The sequence below is a fragment of the Gopherus evgoodei genome, chromosome 3, assembly GCF_007399415.2.
Source record: "Gopherus evgoodei ecotype Sinaloan lineage chromosome 3, rGopEvg1_v1.p, whole genome shotgun sequence".
Taxonomy (NCBI): Eukaryota; Metazoa; Chordata; order Testudines; family Testudinidae; genus Gopherus; species Gopherus evgoodei.
In genome coordinates, this window is record NC_044324.1 from 48,778,496 (window position 1) to 48,795,854 (window position 17,359).

General features: G+C 38.7%; 1 protein-coding gene across 4 annotated transcripts in view; it reads left to right on the plus strand.

Annotated features, from left to right (window-relative positions):
* DLGAP2 (DLG associated protein 2) overlaps positions 1–17,359 on the plus strand; it is a 674,215-nt gene that overhangs the window by 116,054 nt on the left and 540,802 nt on the right. For all 4 annotated transcript variants that reach the window (XM_030555545.1, XM_030555544.1, XM_030555547.1 and 1 more), the window contains one exon: positions 5,985–6,039. In XM_030555545.1, coding sequence (XP_030411405.1) covers positions 5,985–6,039 — 55 coding nt within the window. The remainder of the gene's footprint in view (positions 1–5,984; positions 6,040–17,359) is intronic.

Sequence of the window (17,359 nt, forward strand, 5' to 3'; positions counted from 1 at the left end):
GTTTTAATTTGATTTTGATATACAACATATATTCACTGGGCTCACCATTACTAGAATCGTTGATTTGGGGGTAGAAGGAAACAACCTTTGTTGCTTTTGCCCACAACGTCTTTTCAAATTACAGCCCTGTGTTACTTTTTCCAGATCTTTTTTTAATCATGGAAAAGGTTTTAGAAAATTTCCGTCTGGTTGCAGATTTGCTACTATCTGAAAGAGAATTCTAAATTAATACAACTCTTAAAATATGTACATAAAGAAAATGAAACTGAAATAAGGCTATTTAAAAGTCTTATTTGATGGCTTCATTTCATTAAGAAGAACAAAAAGTTCTGATTCCAGAGTATAGATTATACATTCACATAAAATATTTTTCAACAAACTTTTGATTATTGCTGAGCATTTCCTTTTTTAACCTTAGAAATTTTGTTTTAGTGGGCAAAAAAAGGAAAACAATGTATATAATTTAAATCTGATTTCTCTTTATTTCCTCTAAATTGTTCAACAAAGGTTGTCCGTCCTGACAAAATATCCTGGACCTGTTTCATGTATGCTCCTGCTATCTAAATCAGTGGTTTTCAACCTTTTTTCATTTGTGAACCCCTAAAAATTTTTGAATGGAGGTGCATGTGGACACCTTCGGAAATCTTAGACATAGTCTGCGGACCCCCCAGGGGTCTGTGTACCACAGGTTGAAAACCACTGATCTAGATGGAAAGGTGGAATTTTGCAGAGACTAGTAGTGGAGCAGCGGCGGGGGAGGAGGGAGAAATGCTTTTTTCCCCCCAAAGTGAATCTCTGGCAAGTGCTTTTTGACATTAACTTGGCATGAAAGCTAACCAGTATGAATATTAAACTGAGAATCGGACAACAGCAGTCTAGTAAAATTTTGAAGAAATATAATTGGACAAGTTCGGGACATATCATCAGAATACAATTAAATCAACTGACAAGACAGACTTTTTATTGGAATCCCTGTGGGTGGGAGAAGTTTTGTACAGCCTGCCTTTGCCAGCAGATGGGAGCTAATAAAGAGCTACTGTGTAAGATTGTTTCTTTAGGGATGGCAGAGAGGCTGACAATTAGCAGAGAATGATTGAGAGGTATTGCAAATGCTTTGCCAGTTTCAGCAGCACTCAAAGCACTAAAACTTGGGCATTAATATTTCCGGAACTAGTACTGAGTTTCTGAGATATTCCATTCATAATGGCAAGGCCAGTGTTGCTTTGACATAGATTTCTACAGTAAAAACCTACCTATGAGTATATGCGGGTTTAGATTAGAAGTGGGAAGCAAGATCACTTCATTTATGCTTGGTCTTCAACAACCAGATGTTCCAAAGAGCAATTTCATGAATAATCAGGGAACCTGTTGCTAATCCCTGTGGCTATGGCACCTAATAACATGGTATAAAGTAATACTTTGAATGGAGTTGCTGGTTATTTTAGATCACCTTTGAATAATTATGGGAATTGAGTTGAAACCAAAGATCTCACTGATATTATCAAGACTAGTTGCTCTAAAAAAGCATAGTGAAATGTAATACTCTTGACTGTAGAAAGCTGGTCACATTGGCTCCATATAAGGTGAATCTGCTGAGCATTGTCTAGGCTGCAAACACAACTTTTCAATGCAGCATTTCACCACCTCTATTGCCACTAGTGCTGCTTGTATGTTCTGAAAAATGAAATATAGTAATGCTATAAAGGAAAACAACATTTGATTTACAATAGTTTGCAGCTCACAACAGCTTGTAAATAGGAGAGCTATTTTTGCCCCTAGAAGAGAAGTATCCCTTCAGAAGTCTGGTAGAAAGCTGGTAATTGTAAGAGGCTTGGTCCTACATACCTCATTTGTCTAAGTAAGGAGTGTGGAATAACTCCCCAAAGCAGCAAGAGTTTCATTCTGCAAGATACTGGTGTCCTCCACTCCCATTGCATCACTCGGAATTCGGGTTCTCAGCATCTCTCACGTGATGCTAAGTACCTGACAGTATGATATCCAAAAAGAAAGGAATAAAAGAAAAATAGAATAAATCTCCAAATGCAAAAAAACCCCAAATCAGTAGAGGCAAAAATAGAAAATACATCTATAATAACAGGAGGAAGCAAAGAACAATTCTAAGTAGTGAAATTTCAGCACAGTTGTAGAAATCATTAGCATTACAAATTCTGCACTGGTACATACAACTTATCCCAAAATGTCCTTGTATCTGATTATGGAAAAATCTTGCACAAAACACAAGCCTCATATCAAAAATATGAGAAAGCAAACAAAATAATGTGATCCGTAACCTGAAAAACAAATAAGACTGATCCCACTAGATTCGGGAAAGAAGAAACCAGCAATATTTAGCACAGAGAAGCTGCAAATAACACAGAAGTTTAAAGGTGTGCCTGTTTTTTAAGAAAAAAGAAAACAAAGGATAAATGATGATGAGAAGATAGGATTTGCCTTACTGGATTAAACTAGATCATCTAGTCCAGTATCTTGCCTCCAACTGACTTGTAGCAGGATGCTTCAGATAAAGGTGCAAACAGCTCATTTGTGGACAATTGTGGAATAACTACATCATAGGAGACGTTTCTTCTTAATGTTCAGCAGTTAGCTGCTGTCTTAATGTCCTGAAGAATGAGTTCATCTCCTAATATATTTTTAATTTATGTGATATAATTGTGGATGTTTATCCATATAAATGCCTAGTCTTTTAAATCCTACTGAGCTCTTGTAATCAATTCTGTTTTATGCCAATGTGTTCCACAAGTTACTTCTAACCATGTAAAGTAAACTTGCCTGCTTTTCTGGGGGCATGTCAGGACATGGCCTTTGGAGGTGGTTGTAGGCAGCTGAAATTTATAGTAACTCTGAGGCTACTGCAGTTTATGTCAGGGGCTGAACTGGCTCCAGGGAATTGGAGATTACTGGGTGCAAATACGGTATAGAGCTGCTGCTCAGCCAGATGTGCTTTATCAGAGATTCACCATGGGATCTTAAAATCAAGCCACCCTTTAATGTTCTGCCTGGACTATCATAGCAGCTGGAGGCTTCCTCCCCCTCATTTTATCTCACTAAAAAGTCAGTGTTTCTTATTCCTGCATTCTTTATTACTTCATCACACAATCTGTTTTACAAAACCGGTTTATGTAAAATTGGAATAATCCCGTAGTGTAGACATACCCCGATACTTGCAAGGAGTTCAGTGAGTCTTAAGTGATCAGCACCTAGGTATGGCAGGGATAGATATAAAGAAGGCTGTCAAATACCTTAATAGTTTCTAATTGGCTTCCTTTTGGAGTAGCAGTGGCAGATTTATAAAGTTTTCAGCCACAGTTACAGTTAGGTTGAAAGCACTTGAATAGTCACCTTTTTTTCTGAGCATATCAGAGTGCTTTATGATAATGGATTAAGCCTCCTGACCCCATGAAAGAGGTATCTGTTGTCCCCATTTTTATAATAGAGGTTTTGTGATTTGCACAGGTCATGCAGCTAATCAGTGGCAAAGGTGAGAAGAGCCTAACTCCTAACACTCAAGTTCTCTGCTCTAATCATTAGCCATGCCCCTTCTCTGCCACTTATATCAAGAGGACATAGCATGCTAAGTTCCCTGCTGAGCATTTTGGGATCTTGGTATTTGCCAGCTTCTCTCTTTTACAAAGACAGGAGATGCAACTAGTATTCTCAAACGTGACATGTAATGTTTGCTGTTCCTCTATCTGCAGTTTATAAGAAATCTTGTCCATCTTTAAACAAGTAAAGGTATTTTCTCTTTCCATATAGTAATAGTGTATCAGAGTGTCCTGTCCGTTGGAAACAGAGTGTAGTGTGGTGGTGGTCATTCCTCCCCCTCTGGTCAGAGGGAAGCCACACCTCCTCACTAAACAGAGTATCTTTATTATGAAGTATGTCGTCTTAGGGATTTTGACAAGTTTTCTGTGCTTTCCAAAAGAGGGCAGAGATGTTGAATCAGATCGCTTTTGGGATTCATCTCAGTAATGTCAGGGATAAATTGAGAGGCCCAATCTTGCATCTTTTGGGTTAGGCAGATCACCTCTACATCCAAACAATCAGAAAAATTGTCTTTTCCCTTGGTGACCTTTCAGATTCTCAACATTTTAAAGAAAGGACAGTTTTTTACTGAAATCACTTATGTATGTAACATCTCTTCAGAAGATTCTATATTAGGGGAAGTTCCAGCACACAGCACCATTGAGTTTATAACTTGCTGTACCAGTGGACTGGAAGGTAGCCAATGTAACATGGATTTTCAAAAAAGAGCTCCAAAGGTGACTCTGTCAATTATAGGCCAGTAAGCCTAACTTCAGTACCAAGCAAATTGGTGGAAACTATATTAGGGCACACAATTATCAGGTTCATAGATAAACATTATTTGTTGGGAAGAGGCAACACATTTTTGTAAAGGAAATTAGTGTTTCACCAGTCTGTTAGAATTCTTTGAGGGAGTCAACAAGACTGTGGACAAGGCTAACAGAAAATAGCATAATGTCACTATATAAATCCATAGTATGTTCTGCTTGCCCCATATCAAAAATGATATAGTGGAACTGGAAAAGATTCAGAGAAGGACAACAAAGTTGATCAAGGGTATGTAGTGGCTTCCATATGAGGAGAGACTAGAAAGATTAGGGGTTTCCAGGACCTTTTATATTCTCTCTCTTGGGGGTGGAAACCCCTTTGTTCTCCTGTGCAAAATCACAACAACAAGATGGAGTCTGTAGCCACCTGGGCAAGCCACATGTCTATGAATGATTCAGCTTTTTGCAGGCCGATGCCATTGTTCACATGTTAGTTTGAATGTTCCCAGGAAAGCTCAGATGTGAATTGGCATCTCCCAAAGTCCATTGTCAGTTAAGTGTTTCTTGATTGGGCACTTACTGAGAATAGTTCTTTCTCAAGAAGCTGACCAAATGCTTCACTGAGGCTACTTAGAATCAAACAATATTCATAAGTTCAAATACAAAAATGATACACACATACAGACAGCATCTAACCAGCAAACTGCAACCTTTCCATAGACACCCTGCTTGGCCTTCTCTGTACAAGAACTGATGCAACCATAGGACCCAGTTGCAACAATGATCTATACAGTCACAGTTTATGTCAAAAAGTCACACACACTACTGTACATTTGTTGCCTTTTTTTTTTTGCTGACTGATTGCATACTTCCAGTTCCAAATGAGGTGTGTGGGTGACCAGTCAGTTTGTAACTCTGGTGTTCATAGCACTGAGATTTTACTGTACTAATAAGCAATACTCACCTACATTCACCAGGGGCATTTCTTGCTGCTTTTTGCAGCACTCAACAGCTCCTGATCTTGTACAGAGATGAAAAAATAAGGAATGTCCCTTGTAATAAGGGACTGTTGTCAACTCTAGTCCAAGGTCACATAGTGAATAAAGTATCTAAGGGGTGATTAGAATCCACATCTCCTGATTCCCAGTCCTTTGCTTTATCCATTCATCATATTACCTCTTCAGCTCCTGTTACCCTATTGCTCTGACACCTCTGAAGAGGAATGATTGCTTATTGACAGAAAATTATACTCTCTGTATCTATTGATATGAGTGTTCCTTATTTTAGCTGCGTATATATCTCAAACATTTTCTGTGCTGCAGTTTGTTAGATGACCTTGAAGACAAGCTATGCAAAATTGTTGTGGAGACATACCAGCTCAAGTACTTACTGTACTTTTCTATCAATACATGATGATAAATACAATATTAAACTCACGGGGAGGTGGGTTAGTATAGTTTTGCAAGGAAGTTGTTGCTGACAGGAGCAGCTATCCTCATTGTGGCCATCAGGCATTTAAAACTCCCATTGACTTCTGTGGAAGTTCAGCTGTGTAAAAGCTGAACGATTGGATTCTCAGAGCATCATAGGAACTATTTACTTTATGTTGAATAATAAATGTCACTTTTCCCTCAAATAGTAATAAAACTTACTCTTTTTTTTATGTTGCAATAGATTCTGCCTGGCATTTTGCAGAAGCATTGCTGTATTTTACCAGACAGGAATACAGGTAAACATTAAATCTTCTTTTTTACTTTTTGATCTGTTAATGTGGCTTTCATGTGAGATACGGAGAAACATGAAAGCACAATTGTATAAGACTGAGAAGATTTCTTGTTTGTTGTTTCTAGAACAGGACTCAAAAATCACTGAAAGAAGTGAAAAATTGGATATTTATTTCAAACACTAAGTTGACTCCTGTGTTTAAGTGATCTGTTTTCCAGTGAAGTATGTTTACAAGTTATATGCTATTTTTGGCTATTATCTTTCTAGGAAATGGCTAACAGATCTTGCTTTATAAAGTTGAATATGTTAACTCCTGAACTACTTTGTATTATTAATTATAAAAGTATTTTTCTGGCTAGCAAAAAGGTTCAACACTTGAGCCCATTTGTGGCTGCGTCCCTGTCGATCTTAGCTTTTCACAGTTGAGTTATAAATGTTGGTACTGTATATATTTAAAGTCTCTGTTTCTCAATGCATAAAAGAATAGAGTGGAAGATGATGTGAAATTACTTCTTTGGGTAAGTTCTTACTCTTGTGTTTGGATTATGATGTGGTAAGTTTGGCTTTTGAATAATTATATGGAAGAAAAATCTCAAGGTGAGTGAGTGAGAGAAGAGATATTGTATTAATATTTCTCCCTCTACCCTGAAAAACTAAATATCAATTTGAAATGCATTTATTTAATTGGAAGCCCTTGCTTGAAACGTAGAGTCATTGTAAAACATGAAGATATATAAAACTTATTCATCATCATAAATATGGTGAAATTTGGGTGTGTGACAAATTGTGTGAATGTTTTCAAATACTTGATGTAGTTGTGCATTAATTTCATAGAGGTTGAGAAAATACACAAACACCAACTTATCATTTGTATGATCTGTTGAGAACATATATCAATGGCACTTCCATTTTCTCAAAAATAACTAAGATTAAAATAAACCTGATTTCTTTCCCTCAGCCCACTTGCATGTTGAACTTGACCCATACATCATGTGACTCATGGGTATATTATTGTAATTAAAGATAAGTTGAAGTTTCATTTACATATTTTTTGAAGCTGCAAGGCATAAAATATAATAATAATAAAACAAATAGTTTATCTTGCCTCTCAAATTTGGAAGTAATTAATAACATGAGCACAGACTGAGTGTAAAAACCAAAGTTCCTTCCTTCCTGTTTTCAAGCAATCTTGAAAAATTCTGTGCACGATAATGGCTATAATGACAACATTCCATTTAGTGTTTGTTCATTAGTGTTTTGTTCTGGCTCACTCATAGGGCTTGATCCCGATCCCATTGAAGTCAATGGTGAAATTCACACTGATTTCATTGGTACATAATTGTGTCCTGTAGATATTAAGGCCAAAATTTTCAAAAATTGATGCCTAAAATTAGGCTTTTGAATCCATCCACTAGGATAAATTGCCCAATTTTCAAAAATTCTCAACACCCACCACTCATTGACTTTTCAAAGTCAAGCCCCTATTTAGGTGCCTTAATGCAGCTAGTTCTGAAAAATCTTGGTCTATGTTCTAGGAGAGAGAAACCTGTTGTTAATATTTGGTGCACCTCATTCATTGTTCAGTGTCATTCACATGAAATTTTTATATAAATAACCCCAGTCTTCTGTAATTGCCTTGTGACACTGCTGTACAAACTGCAGGCATGCGGGTGGCTGGTATGTCACAATATGCCCAGGTTTTTGGTTTTTTTTTTTTATATAGTTCAGTGCTGCCAGCGGTGCTCAAAGTAAATGTATGTGTTCCTAGCTCCCATAACAATGTATAATATATTTGGTAAACAAAATATGGCAGCAAATGTAATTTTTCTTGCATTTCCTTTTGGGAGGCAGTCAGACAGTAAGCAAAGACGCTGCATGTGCAGCAGCTGAGCTCCAGTGAATAAGGGGCTAACCAAAACTGAGGGGAAGGCCTATAGATTGCCTTGATTTGACTCTAGCCAGAGCTGTGGGGTATAGATTTCAGGGCTCATAGAAGGATAGATTGTGTCTTTGCTAAGCTCTGACTAAAGGGTGCAAGCCAATAAAGGGTGCAAGCCAAGGGTGCCTTGCTTACCAGCAAGGAGAAGTCTTCCCATCTCATACTGGCTCAACTCTGTTGACTGGCCCTTGGCAGAGAGTAGAGTCAAGGTTTTCCCTGTTCCTCCATATTCATTTCCCACACACTTGCTATCAGTGGAGAACATGTTCTCTCTCTGATACTGGACTCCTGGTCCTGGCAGACCGTGCTGAGGTAGGGATGTGGCTGTGAAGCACAGGTACTGACTTTTGTTTTTGCCAGTGGGTGCTTCGGAAGAGGAGTGTATGTGTTGGGAGGCGCTCTGCCAGTTTTGAGGGGAGGCTATTTTCATCATATTTATACACTTCTTTCATGTTCTAGTTATTTAATATGTTAATCATAGGTATCTTTACTATTTTAATAATGATTCAATTGTTATGAACTACATAATTGCATTATCATGAATTACAGTATATTAAGATCATTGCAATCACCTAAAAGCTGTGTACACTAACATCCCAGTTTAAAGACATTATGTCTCACTGAAGCTTTCTGGATGAAACTTTCAGCAATCTTATTTACATCTAGGTTCCCTGGTATTATTTTGATGCACGTTAAGACAGCTATTCTATTCAGTTGCATCTGTCCCACTGATGACTGGAGATAATTTTTAAGTCTTCTGAAGCAGAAGAATGAGCATTCCACAGTTCAGGATGATACAGGCACAGTGAGAAGGATTCTTATGAATTTGCAGTACTCTGGAAACATAGTGCTTCCAGAGTACAGTAAATGACTCCAAGATCTCTCTTGATTTAGGCACCACCATTTTGTGTGTATTGTTGAAATTATATTTTGCCATGTGCATTACTTTGCATTTAACATTGAGTTATATCTGCCATTTTGTTGCCAAGTCACCCAGTTTTATGAGATCCCTTTGTAACTCTTTGTGTTCTGTTTTGGACTTAATAATCTTCAATAATTTTGTACCATCTGCAGACTTTGCAGATCATATACAAATATGTTGAACAGTACTGATCCCAGACCAATACAAACCCCTGGTGGGACACCATTATATATCTCTCCCCATTCTGAAAATGGACCCTGGAGCACCCATAGAGTTGGTGCCTATGCTATGAAGGTCTTGATGACAACGGAGTCCTGAGAAATGCCCTACTGGCAAACTTCAGATCCAGGGTTGGGTCCAGATTTTGAACTCCTCCAAAGTTTGAGGGTGCTTGGATTTAGGATTGAAGGTCTTTGGGGCAGGGAGTGTTGGTTTGTTCTGTGCTTGTACTGCACTTCGCATGTTGGGGTCTGTGACTGTGGCTCCTTGATCCTAATAAATAATACTGCGGTCCATTTCTATTTAAAAAACAAAAAGGGAGGAATGGAGGGACAGAAAAAGTGTGTGTGTGGGGGGGGGGAGGGAAGGCATGAAGTGAAACACACAAATATAAAAGGGAAAAAAAGTTAGAATGAAACAGCAAATTTTTAAAAATGCTGGTACTAGAAAGAGAAAAGAGACAAACTAGAGGACTGAGCTAAAAGAAATCTGACGAAGTTGAACAAGGACAAGTGCAGAGTCCTGCACTTAGGACAGAAGAGTCCCATGCACTGCTACAGGCAGGGGACCAACAGGCTAAGCAGCAGTTCGCAGAAAAGGACCTAGGGGTTACAGTGGATGAGAAGCTGGATATGAGTCAGCAGTGTGCCCTCATTGCCAAGAAGGCTAACGACATATTGGGCTGCATTAGTAGGAGCATTGCCAGCAGATTGAGGGAAGTGATTATTCCCCTCTAGTCGGCACTGGGGAGGCCAAATCTGGAGTACTGAGTCCAGTTTTGGGCCCCCCACTACAGAAAAGATGTGGACAATTGGAGAGAGTCCAGCAGAGGGCAATAGAAATGATTAGGGGGCTAGGGCACATGATTTATGAGGAGAGGCTGAGGGAACTAGGCTTATTTATTATATAGAAGAGTGGGGGGGTGGGGTTATAGCAGCCTTCAACTACCTGAAAGGGGGTTCCAAAGAGGATGGAGCTAGGTTGTTCTCAGTGGTGGCAGGTGACAGAACAAGGAGCAATGGTCTCAAGTTATAGTTTGGGAAGTCCAAGTTGGATATTAGGAAAAACTATTTCACTAGGAGGGTGGTGAAGCCCTGGAATGGGTTACCTAGGGAGGTGGTGGAATCTCCGTCCTTAGTCTGGCTTGAGAAAGACCTGGCTGGGATGATTTAGTTGGGGTTAGTCCTGCTTTGAGCAGGGGGATGGACTAGATGACCTCCTGAGATCTCTTCCAACCCTACTATTCTATGAAAAGAATCTGTAACTATTAAGTCCTAGGAAGAAACCTCGAAAGATGAGAGAAGCGTCTGAGAATGATATAACTGTGAGAGCCAGAAGAGATGCACAGCAGTCAGGAAGTAAATCTGGTGTACAGTGGTAGACTCCCACATTTGTTGCATCTGCTGTTAAGATTCTGAAGTGGTAAAGATTAATTTTCTGTGAATTTTGTTACTGAATATTTTAAAATAATACAGTTAATTTATTATACCCTCAATGTAATGTTACTTGTATTACTTTGATCATGAAGATGTTTTACATTTTCCTCTGTAAATGTATTTTCAAGGATTTATAACTTGACTGTAAACATACAGTCTAAGCTGAAATGTCACATAGCAGGATCTATCCCTGTGGAGTTGTGTATCTCAGCAAAATAGGGGAGAAATTAACTTAGCTGTTTCTCAGCAATAAAATTTGTAAAAAAGAATATAAAAAAAACGGGTTCAAAATGGTTTCTGTATTGATGTGTCATGGATTTTTTTTATATAAATTAACATTAAAGTAGAAAACTGAACATTTTGCTGGTCACTGGTCTATGAGGAATACTCAATAGTGACTGGTGTATTAAAAAAAAAAGGATAGATTAGTCTGGGGACTGAATCTCATTTACACTAAGGCCACCTTTATACTGCTCTGGCAGTGTAAAACAGCCTTAAAGGAAGTGTAAATGTAAGTCACTCCTGCTTTACGCAACTCTGACAATGAACAGTGGTCTTAAACGGACTCTGGACTAAATGAGAATCAGCTCCTTGGTTTTTCAAAGCTCCATTTTCTTCTTCTGTCCAGCCTCACCTTACTATTTGCTCTCCTCAAAGCAGTGAAACATTATCAAACTGTGATCAATCTAATTATTACTTTTGTTACATTTCATAAATGTGCCATTGTTGATGGGACAGCAGTGGTAGGGTAACTGACCTCTATGTGTTTTTTATGCTGGTTTGATCTGTCAAACCGTGAATTGCTCACGTAGATGATATAAAACAGATTAAACCAAATTATACAGTTATCTATGCTCTGTACTGCCCTTTCTCATTCCGCCTGAGTGGAATATACTGTTCATCTGAGTCCTCCTTATGTAGTTCCATATTTGGTAAGATTGGAATCACTGTTTCCATTACAGCCTCCTTAAGAAATATTAATATCTCCTAAACCTTAAAGAGATTGACACCTTTTTATGGTGGGCCTTGCACTCCTCTCCACCTGGTTTTAAATTAGTGATGTCCTCCTGCCCTTTTAAACCTTGTAGGGGCGTTTATATCTGTGATTTTGAAGTAAAACATAAGTTCAATACACTGTTTCAAACCTATGTTGCTAATTTGAGTCTGATAAAGAATTTGGTAAAAATTGTTCTACAGCAACTCTAGCAAAATATGGATTTGTGTCATGTCATTCTTCATCATCAATTCAATTTCCAGCTTTTGCTATTCGTTATTGTATTTTCACAGGACAGTAAAACCCTCATTATTCTGTGTTTATATCCGCTTTCATTTTCATGAGGCCATTATATGGGCTAAAATCACATCAGTCATCTCTGTTTGGGTGTTCTTTCTTTTACAAAACCTATAATTTCTATCTGATAAAGTGGCATAGATGTAGTATCAGGGACACAACAGTGGTAACCTATCTAATTTTTTGGCCAAAGTAGTTAGCTAAGAAAATACTATTTCACTGTTTTGTTTATGTTTTCCCCATTTATTTGAACAGCAAATACTTGCTAGAAGAAAATTAAGGTAGATTTTAAAATAATTCCTATATTCAGATGTAATTTTATTTATACTTGACTTCACTAAATTACTTTAAAAAGTTAAACTTGTGCTCTTGCCTCTAAAAAGTGTATCTACATTCATTTATCATTTGGTTTAGCTGCTTTTATTAGAGAGTAGAGTTTTGGATCAGGATTCAGGAAAAAAAGTTCCGTTTTTGCAGTTATTATATTATTAACCGGTGGTTAATTATTTGATTTTTTTAATAATGGGTTATCCAAAGGGCTGGTAAATGTTTGAAATGTATGGACGTGATAGGGTTGCCACCTGTCTGGGTTTTTGGCTTCTGTGACCAGGTGTACGTGACTTGTGTAGCAACCAGTATAATTTCTCAGAGCGCATCACACTACAGAGTTCAGGATCCAAAACACTACAACGATAACAAAATATGCTTTTACTTGTATATTAAATGCTTGGCTAATTATAGAGGATATTGCCCAATGCCCTCTTTGAGGCAGAAAATATTATTCCTTCTTAATTTTACAAACGAGGAAATGGAGGAAGTTAAATTTCCTGCCAGTTTCAGACAGAAATCTGTACCAAGGCTAGGGACAGAACCCAGACCTATTTACAAGTCCTTTTGCTGTAGTCATAAGACTTCCCTTTGCTTAAAATCTATAGCTGGGTTTTGAAACCAGATCTTGTAGACTTCTCCTGCTGTCTGCCTGCTGAGTTCTACAAGTGTTCTCATTCGGATGCTCATCAGCAGACTGCCTGCTGGTACTTTCCAGCCCTGTTTCCATGGAAATGGGAATTAAAGGGGTGAAAATAAAGCAAGGATAAGTACTTTCTTAATCTTCTATCTAATCCAGAAGTTCCCAAACCATGGTCTCCAGATTGCTTTGCTCTGTGAAGAGCTGGCTAGTCATATGTTGCTGGCTCTGCACCTTAGTGCCTCCTGCCAAATTTCATTAATAGAAACTAAAAATACATGAAATATATCCTACTATTATTGTCATGAAAGTAATTGCTGTAGTTGCTGTAGGTATGTATGGGATTATCACTGGGACAGAAAAAGGACTGTGCAGCAACTAAGTGGAGGGTGGTGGACTGGGCAGTAGTGAATGGGAGGGGTGGTGATTAGTAAAACAATTTCTCTGTCAAGACCTGGTCTATGCTATGAAAAAAATTGAGATGCATGGATTCTTGCATTGAGATCTATGGTGCACTTGCTTTACTGAAAGCCACATATGCGAGGACTCAGAAGGGCAGAATTCACCCTATATATGGATTTTTCTTTTGGGTTTGATAATTATGCATTTCATAATTCATGTGGACTCCATCCATCTCAACTGCATTAAGAAAGGAAACAAATATAAGAATAAGTATAAGAAACAGTTTTTGGAAAAATGCTATTTTTTTGTCTGAAAAGACCTATACCAAAATTCCTTAAATCATAATTTTAGCCTCCAATTGAATTCGGCACTTTGAGAATCTAATGCAAGCTCCTTTTATAACCTAAAGATCCACTATTTTTTCTCCTCTTTCCCAATAGTGGTGAAGCAATATAAAACAATTCAAAGGGAGCAGGAGTGGAAACACAGGGACACACAAAGAGGATAACCATTGAGAGAGACATGTCCTCCTCATTCCCCCCAGTTGTTGCATCTGTTTCCCCAAGCTGTGCATCACATCAACCCTTCCTTTAGCAGAGGAGGGCTGGGGACAGCAGACTGATGAATGTTTCTTGATTAGCCAAAAGGGATTACTGAAGCATGCACATAGGGACTGACTGTGCTTCCTATATAAACCCTCCTTATTCTAGCAACCTTCAATATTGAGGGGGTGGGGGAGGAGGGAAACTCAGCTAAAGATTTTAGTCCATGTTAAACTTCCTGTAAGATCTGTTTATTTTTGCCGATCAGGGACCCTGATTACATCTATTTCCAGATGTACTATGTCACAACACAGGCATCTTTATTATAAATGCATACTTTTACCAAATACACATCCTTATTTTATTTTCAAATATATGCTACCCCCTCAACCTCTTTATAGGCTAAATTGCTATTTAGCAGCGTGGAAAAGATAGGAAGTATGGCAAGAGACCAGGAGATCTTCAGTGATCTGAAACTTGAAAAAGAGTCCTACAAAAAGTGGAAGCAAGGTCAAATTACAAAGGGTGAATATAAACAAATAATACAAATATATAGAGACAAAATTTGAAAGGCCAAGGTACAAAATGAGATTAAACAATAAAACATTCTACAAATACACTAGAAACAAGAGGAAGACCAAGAACATGGTATGAGTGGGGAAAACACCCAGTAGAATATGTGGAAATGGCAGAAGTGCTAAATGATTTGTTTGTTTCAGTTTTCACCAAAAAAGGTTAGCAGTGATTGGACATGTGACATAGTGAATTCCAGTGAAAATGAGGTAAGATCAGAGGCTAAAATAGGGAAAGAACAAATTAAAAATTACTTAGGACACCCTAGAATACTCAAGGAGCTGATTGAGGAGATATTTGAGCATTAGTAATTATCTTCAAAAAGTTCCGGAAGATGGCAGAGATTCCAAATACCTAACGATAATAAGTTGATAAGTATCAGCATGGATTTGTCAAGAACAAATCATGTCAAACCAATCTACTGGCTTTCTGTAACAGGGTAACAAGCCTTGTGGATGGGGGTGGGGGAAGCAGTAGATGTAGAATATCTTGACTTTAGTAAGGATTTTGATACTGTCTTTCATGACCTTCTCATAAACAAACTAGGGAAATACAACCTAGATGGAGCTAATATAAGGTGGGTGCATAACTGGTTGGAAAACCATTCCCAGAGAGTAGTTATTAATGGTTTGCAGTCAAGCTGTCAGGGTTTGGGGTCCCACGGGGATCAGTTCTGGGTCTGGTTGTATTCAATATCTTCATCAGTGATTTAGATAATGGCATAGAGATACATTTATAAAGTTTGTAGATGATACCAAGATGGGAGGTGTTGCAATTGCTTTGGAGGATTGGATTAAAATTCAAAATGATCTGGACAAACTAGAGAAATCATATGAATAAATCAGATGAAATTCAATAAAGACAAATACAAAGTACTCCACTTAGGAAGGAATATCAGTTGCACACATACAAAATAGGAAATGATCACCTAGGAAGGAGTACTATGAAAAGAGATCTGAGGGTGATAGTGGATCACAAGCTGAATATGAGTCAGTGTGTAATGTTGCAAAAAAGCAAAAAATCGTCCTAGGATGTATTATACACCAGGGAGAATTCTGCGCCAAAAGATAAAAATTATGTGAATAATATTTTTAAATTCTGCACATTTTGTCAAATTAACACTACATAATAATACTAGTTTCATTTATTCTGTAATTTATTTCAAAATACCTATAACCAAGTATATCTATAACAATACAGACACACACAAAAATTCCACCAGGGTTGGAGAGTTAAAGAAACTCCTATGACAACCCAGTTCTTGTTTCTCTGCCCCCTCCCCTCCAGAACCCAGCTGAGGAGGGGCAGACACCCACAACCCTTCTCCTCCCCAGCCAATACACCTGAACTCCCTACCTTCCCAGAGACCAGCCCCGGGGCTCCCCTTGCCCATATACCTGCACCCCCTCCCCCAGAGCCCAGCCATGACCCCCAGCCCAGATACCCACACCCCCTCCCCCACAGAGCCCAGCCGCAGGTCCCCCAAGCTCAGACACAGGCCTCCTTCCTCCCAGAGCCCAGCCATGGCTCCCTCTTCCACCAGAGCACAGGCATGCCCCCGTCCCCCGCCCTCCAGTCCTATAAATCTGTCTTCTCAGCATTACACTTGCAGGGGAAGCAGTACTCTCCTAAGGACCAATTCAGTTTGTAAAGGAAATGCAACCTAATAAGTTGGAATAAAATGATTTTTTTAAATAAAAACAGGGAGCAGAAAATTGAAGTATGTGGTAAAGATGGTAAAATAGGATTTTAACTTTCCTGATCAGTGGGTTTCATATGACTTAAACCATGTCTTTTTTTCAAAAAGTTGTATGAAGGCACCTGTTTACTGTATTGACAGAATGTTGCCAGAGTTCTAGCTTGGTTCAACATTCAATTCTTCAGCATCTTCATGAAATCTTTGGTTAGCTGCTGAGACAACATGGGCTGAATTACCAGCAGTATGCAGACCAGACCAGGCTCTAAATCTCCTGTGTCAATAACGTCAGCCTGAGTTTTCCCAATGCCTACGTGAGAACAGCACCTGGATAAAATGCAGCTGGCTAAACCTGAAAATCTGGCATGATGAAAGTGATAGTGGTAGGAAGAGGGAAACGTTTATTACTTCTATAAGTGTGGCACCTAGGCTCCCTAGCCTCTCTTTGTAATATTGTGCTTACTGTAAAATGAATTTGTATCATCAGGGTCCCTTTGGACTCCTCAGTGCTTCTGGATGTCAAAATAGCCATTGGTGTAAACGTTTGAAGTTCCATCTGTGACTGATCAGAAGACTACTGCAGTCTCCACATGAACCCAGAGTGTTTTTTTGACCTCCTCTAGTGGGATGCTATAGAGGTTTATTAGTCTGCTATTGCCTCCAAGCTAAGGGACTAGATCCATTATCTCAAGCAGCAGCAGTGCGTGTTTTCAGATCTAGAGCTCCAGAGTTCAGTCCACACAGACAGACCTAACCAAGGTTGTTGTTGTGCATACATGCATGACCTCCAGGCCCAAATATTGTAATTTGTTACATCTAGGAATGAAATCTACCACCCTGGCAAACCTCAAACTGGTACAGAGCATGGATGCCCATTTGCTAAATAACACAGGTGTGCTTTGAACACATCACCCCATTGCCATAGTCTTTGTACAGGCTTCCTGTTGAATGCAAAGTCCAGTCCAAAGTTTCTCACCTGATAGTCAAATCCCTCCATGTGATTGGTACTAGTTACACTTCCGCATCAGTGACCATGACCTTCCCCACAAAAGTTATGTTTCCCTAAACCCCTGAACCTGTGGATGTATATGGGGAGGTTTTTGTGTATGGGAGACAACCATCTCTGGATTCCAGCACTCATTCCCACAAGAGACCAGAATGTGTACTAGCTTCACCCCTTTCTGCATTAAATATAAAACCCATATCTCTGACTCAGCTTTCCCACAATAATCTTAGCACATACACAATTAGACCCAAATGCAAAAGGGAAAAAAAATCAACTAGTTTGCTCAAGATTAAGCCTACAGGCAGAACGGAAGGGAGAGAGTGTTGTTGTC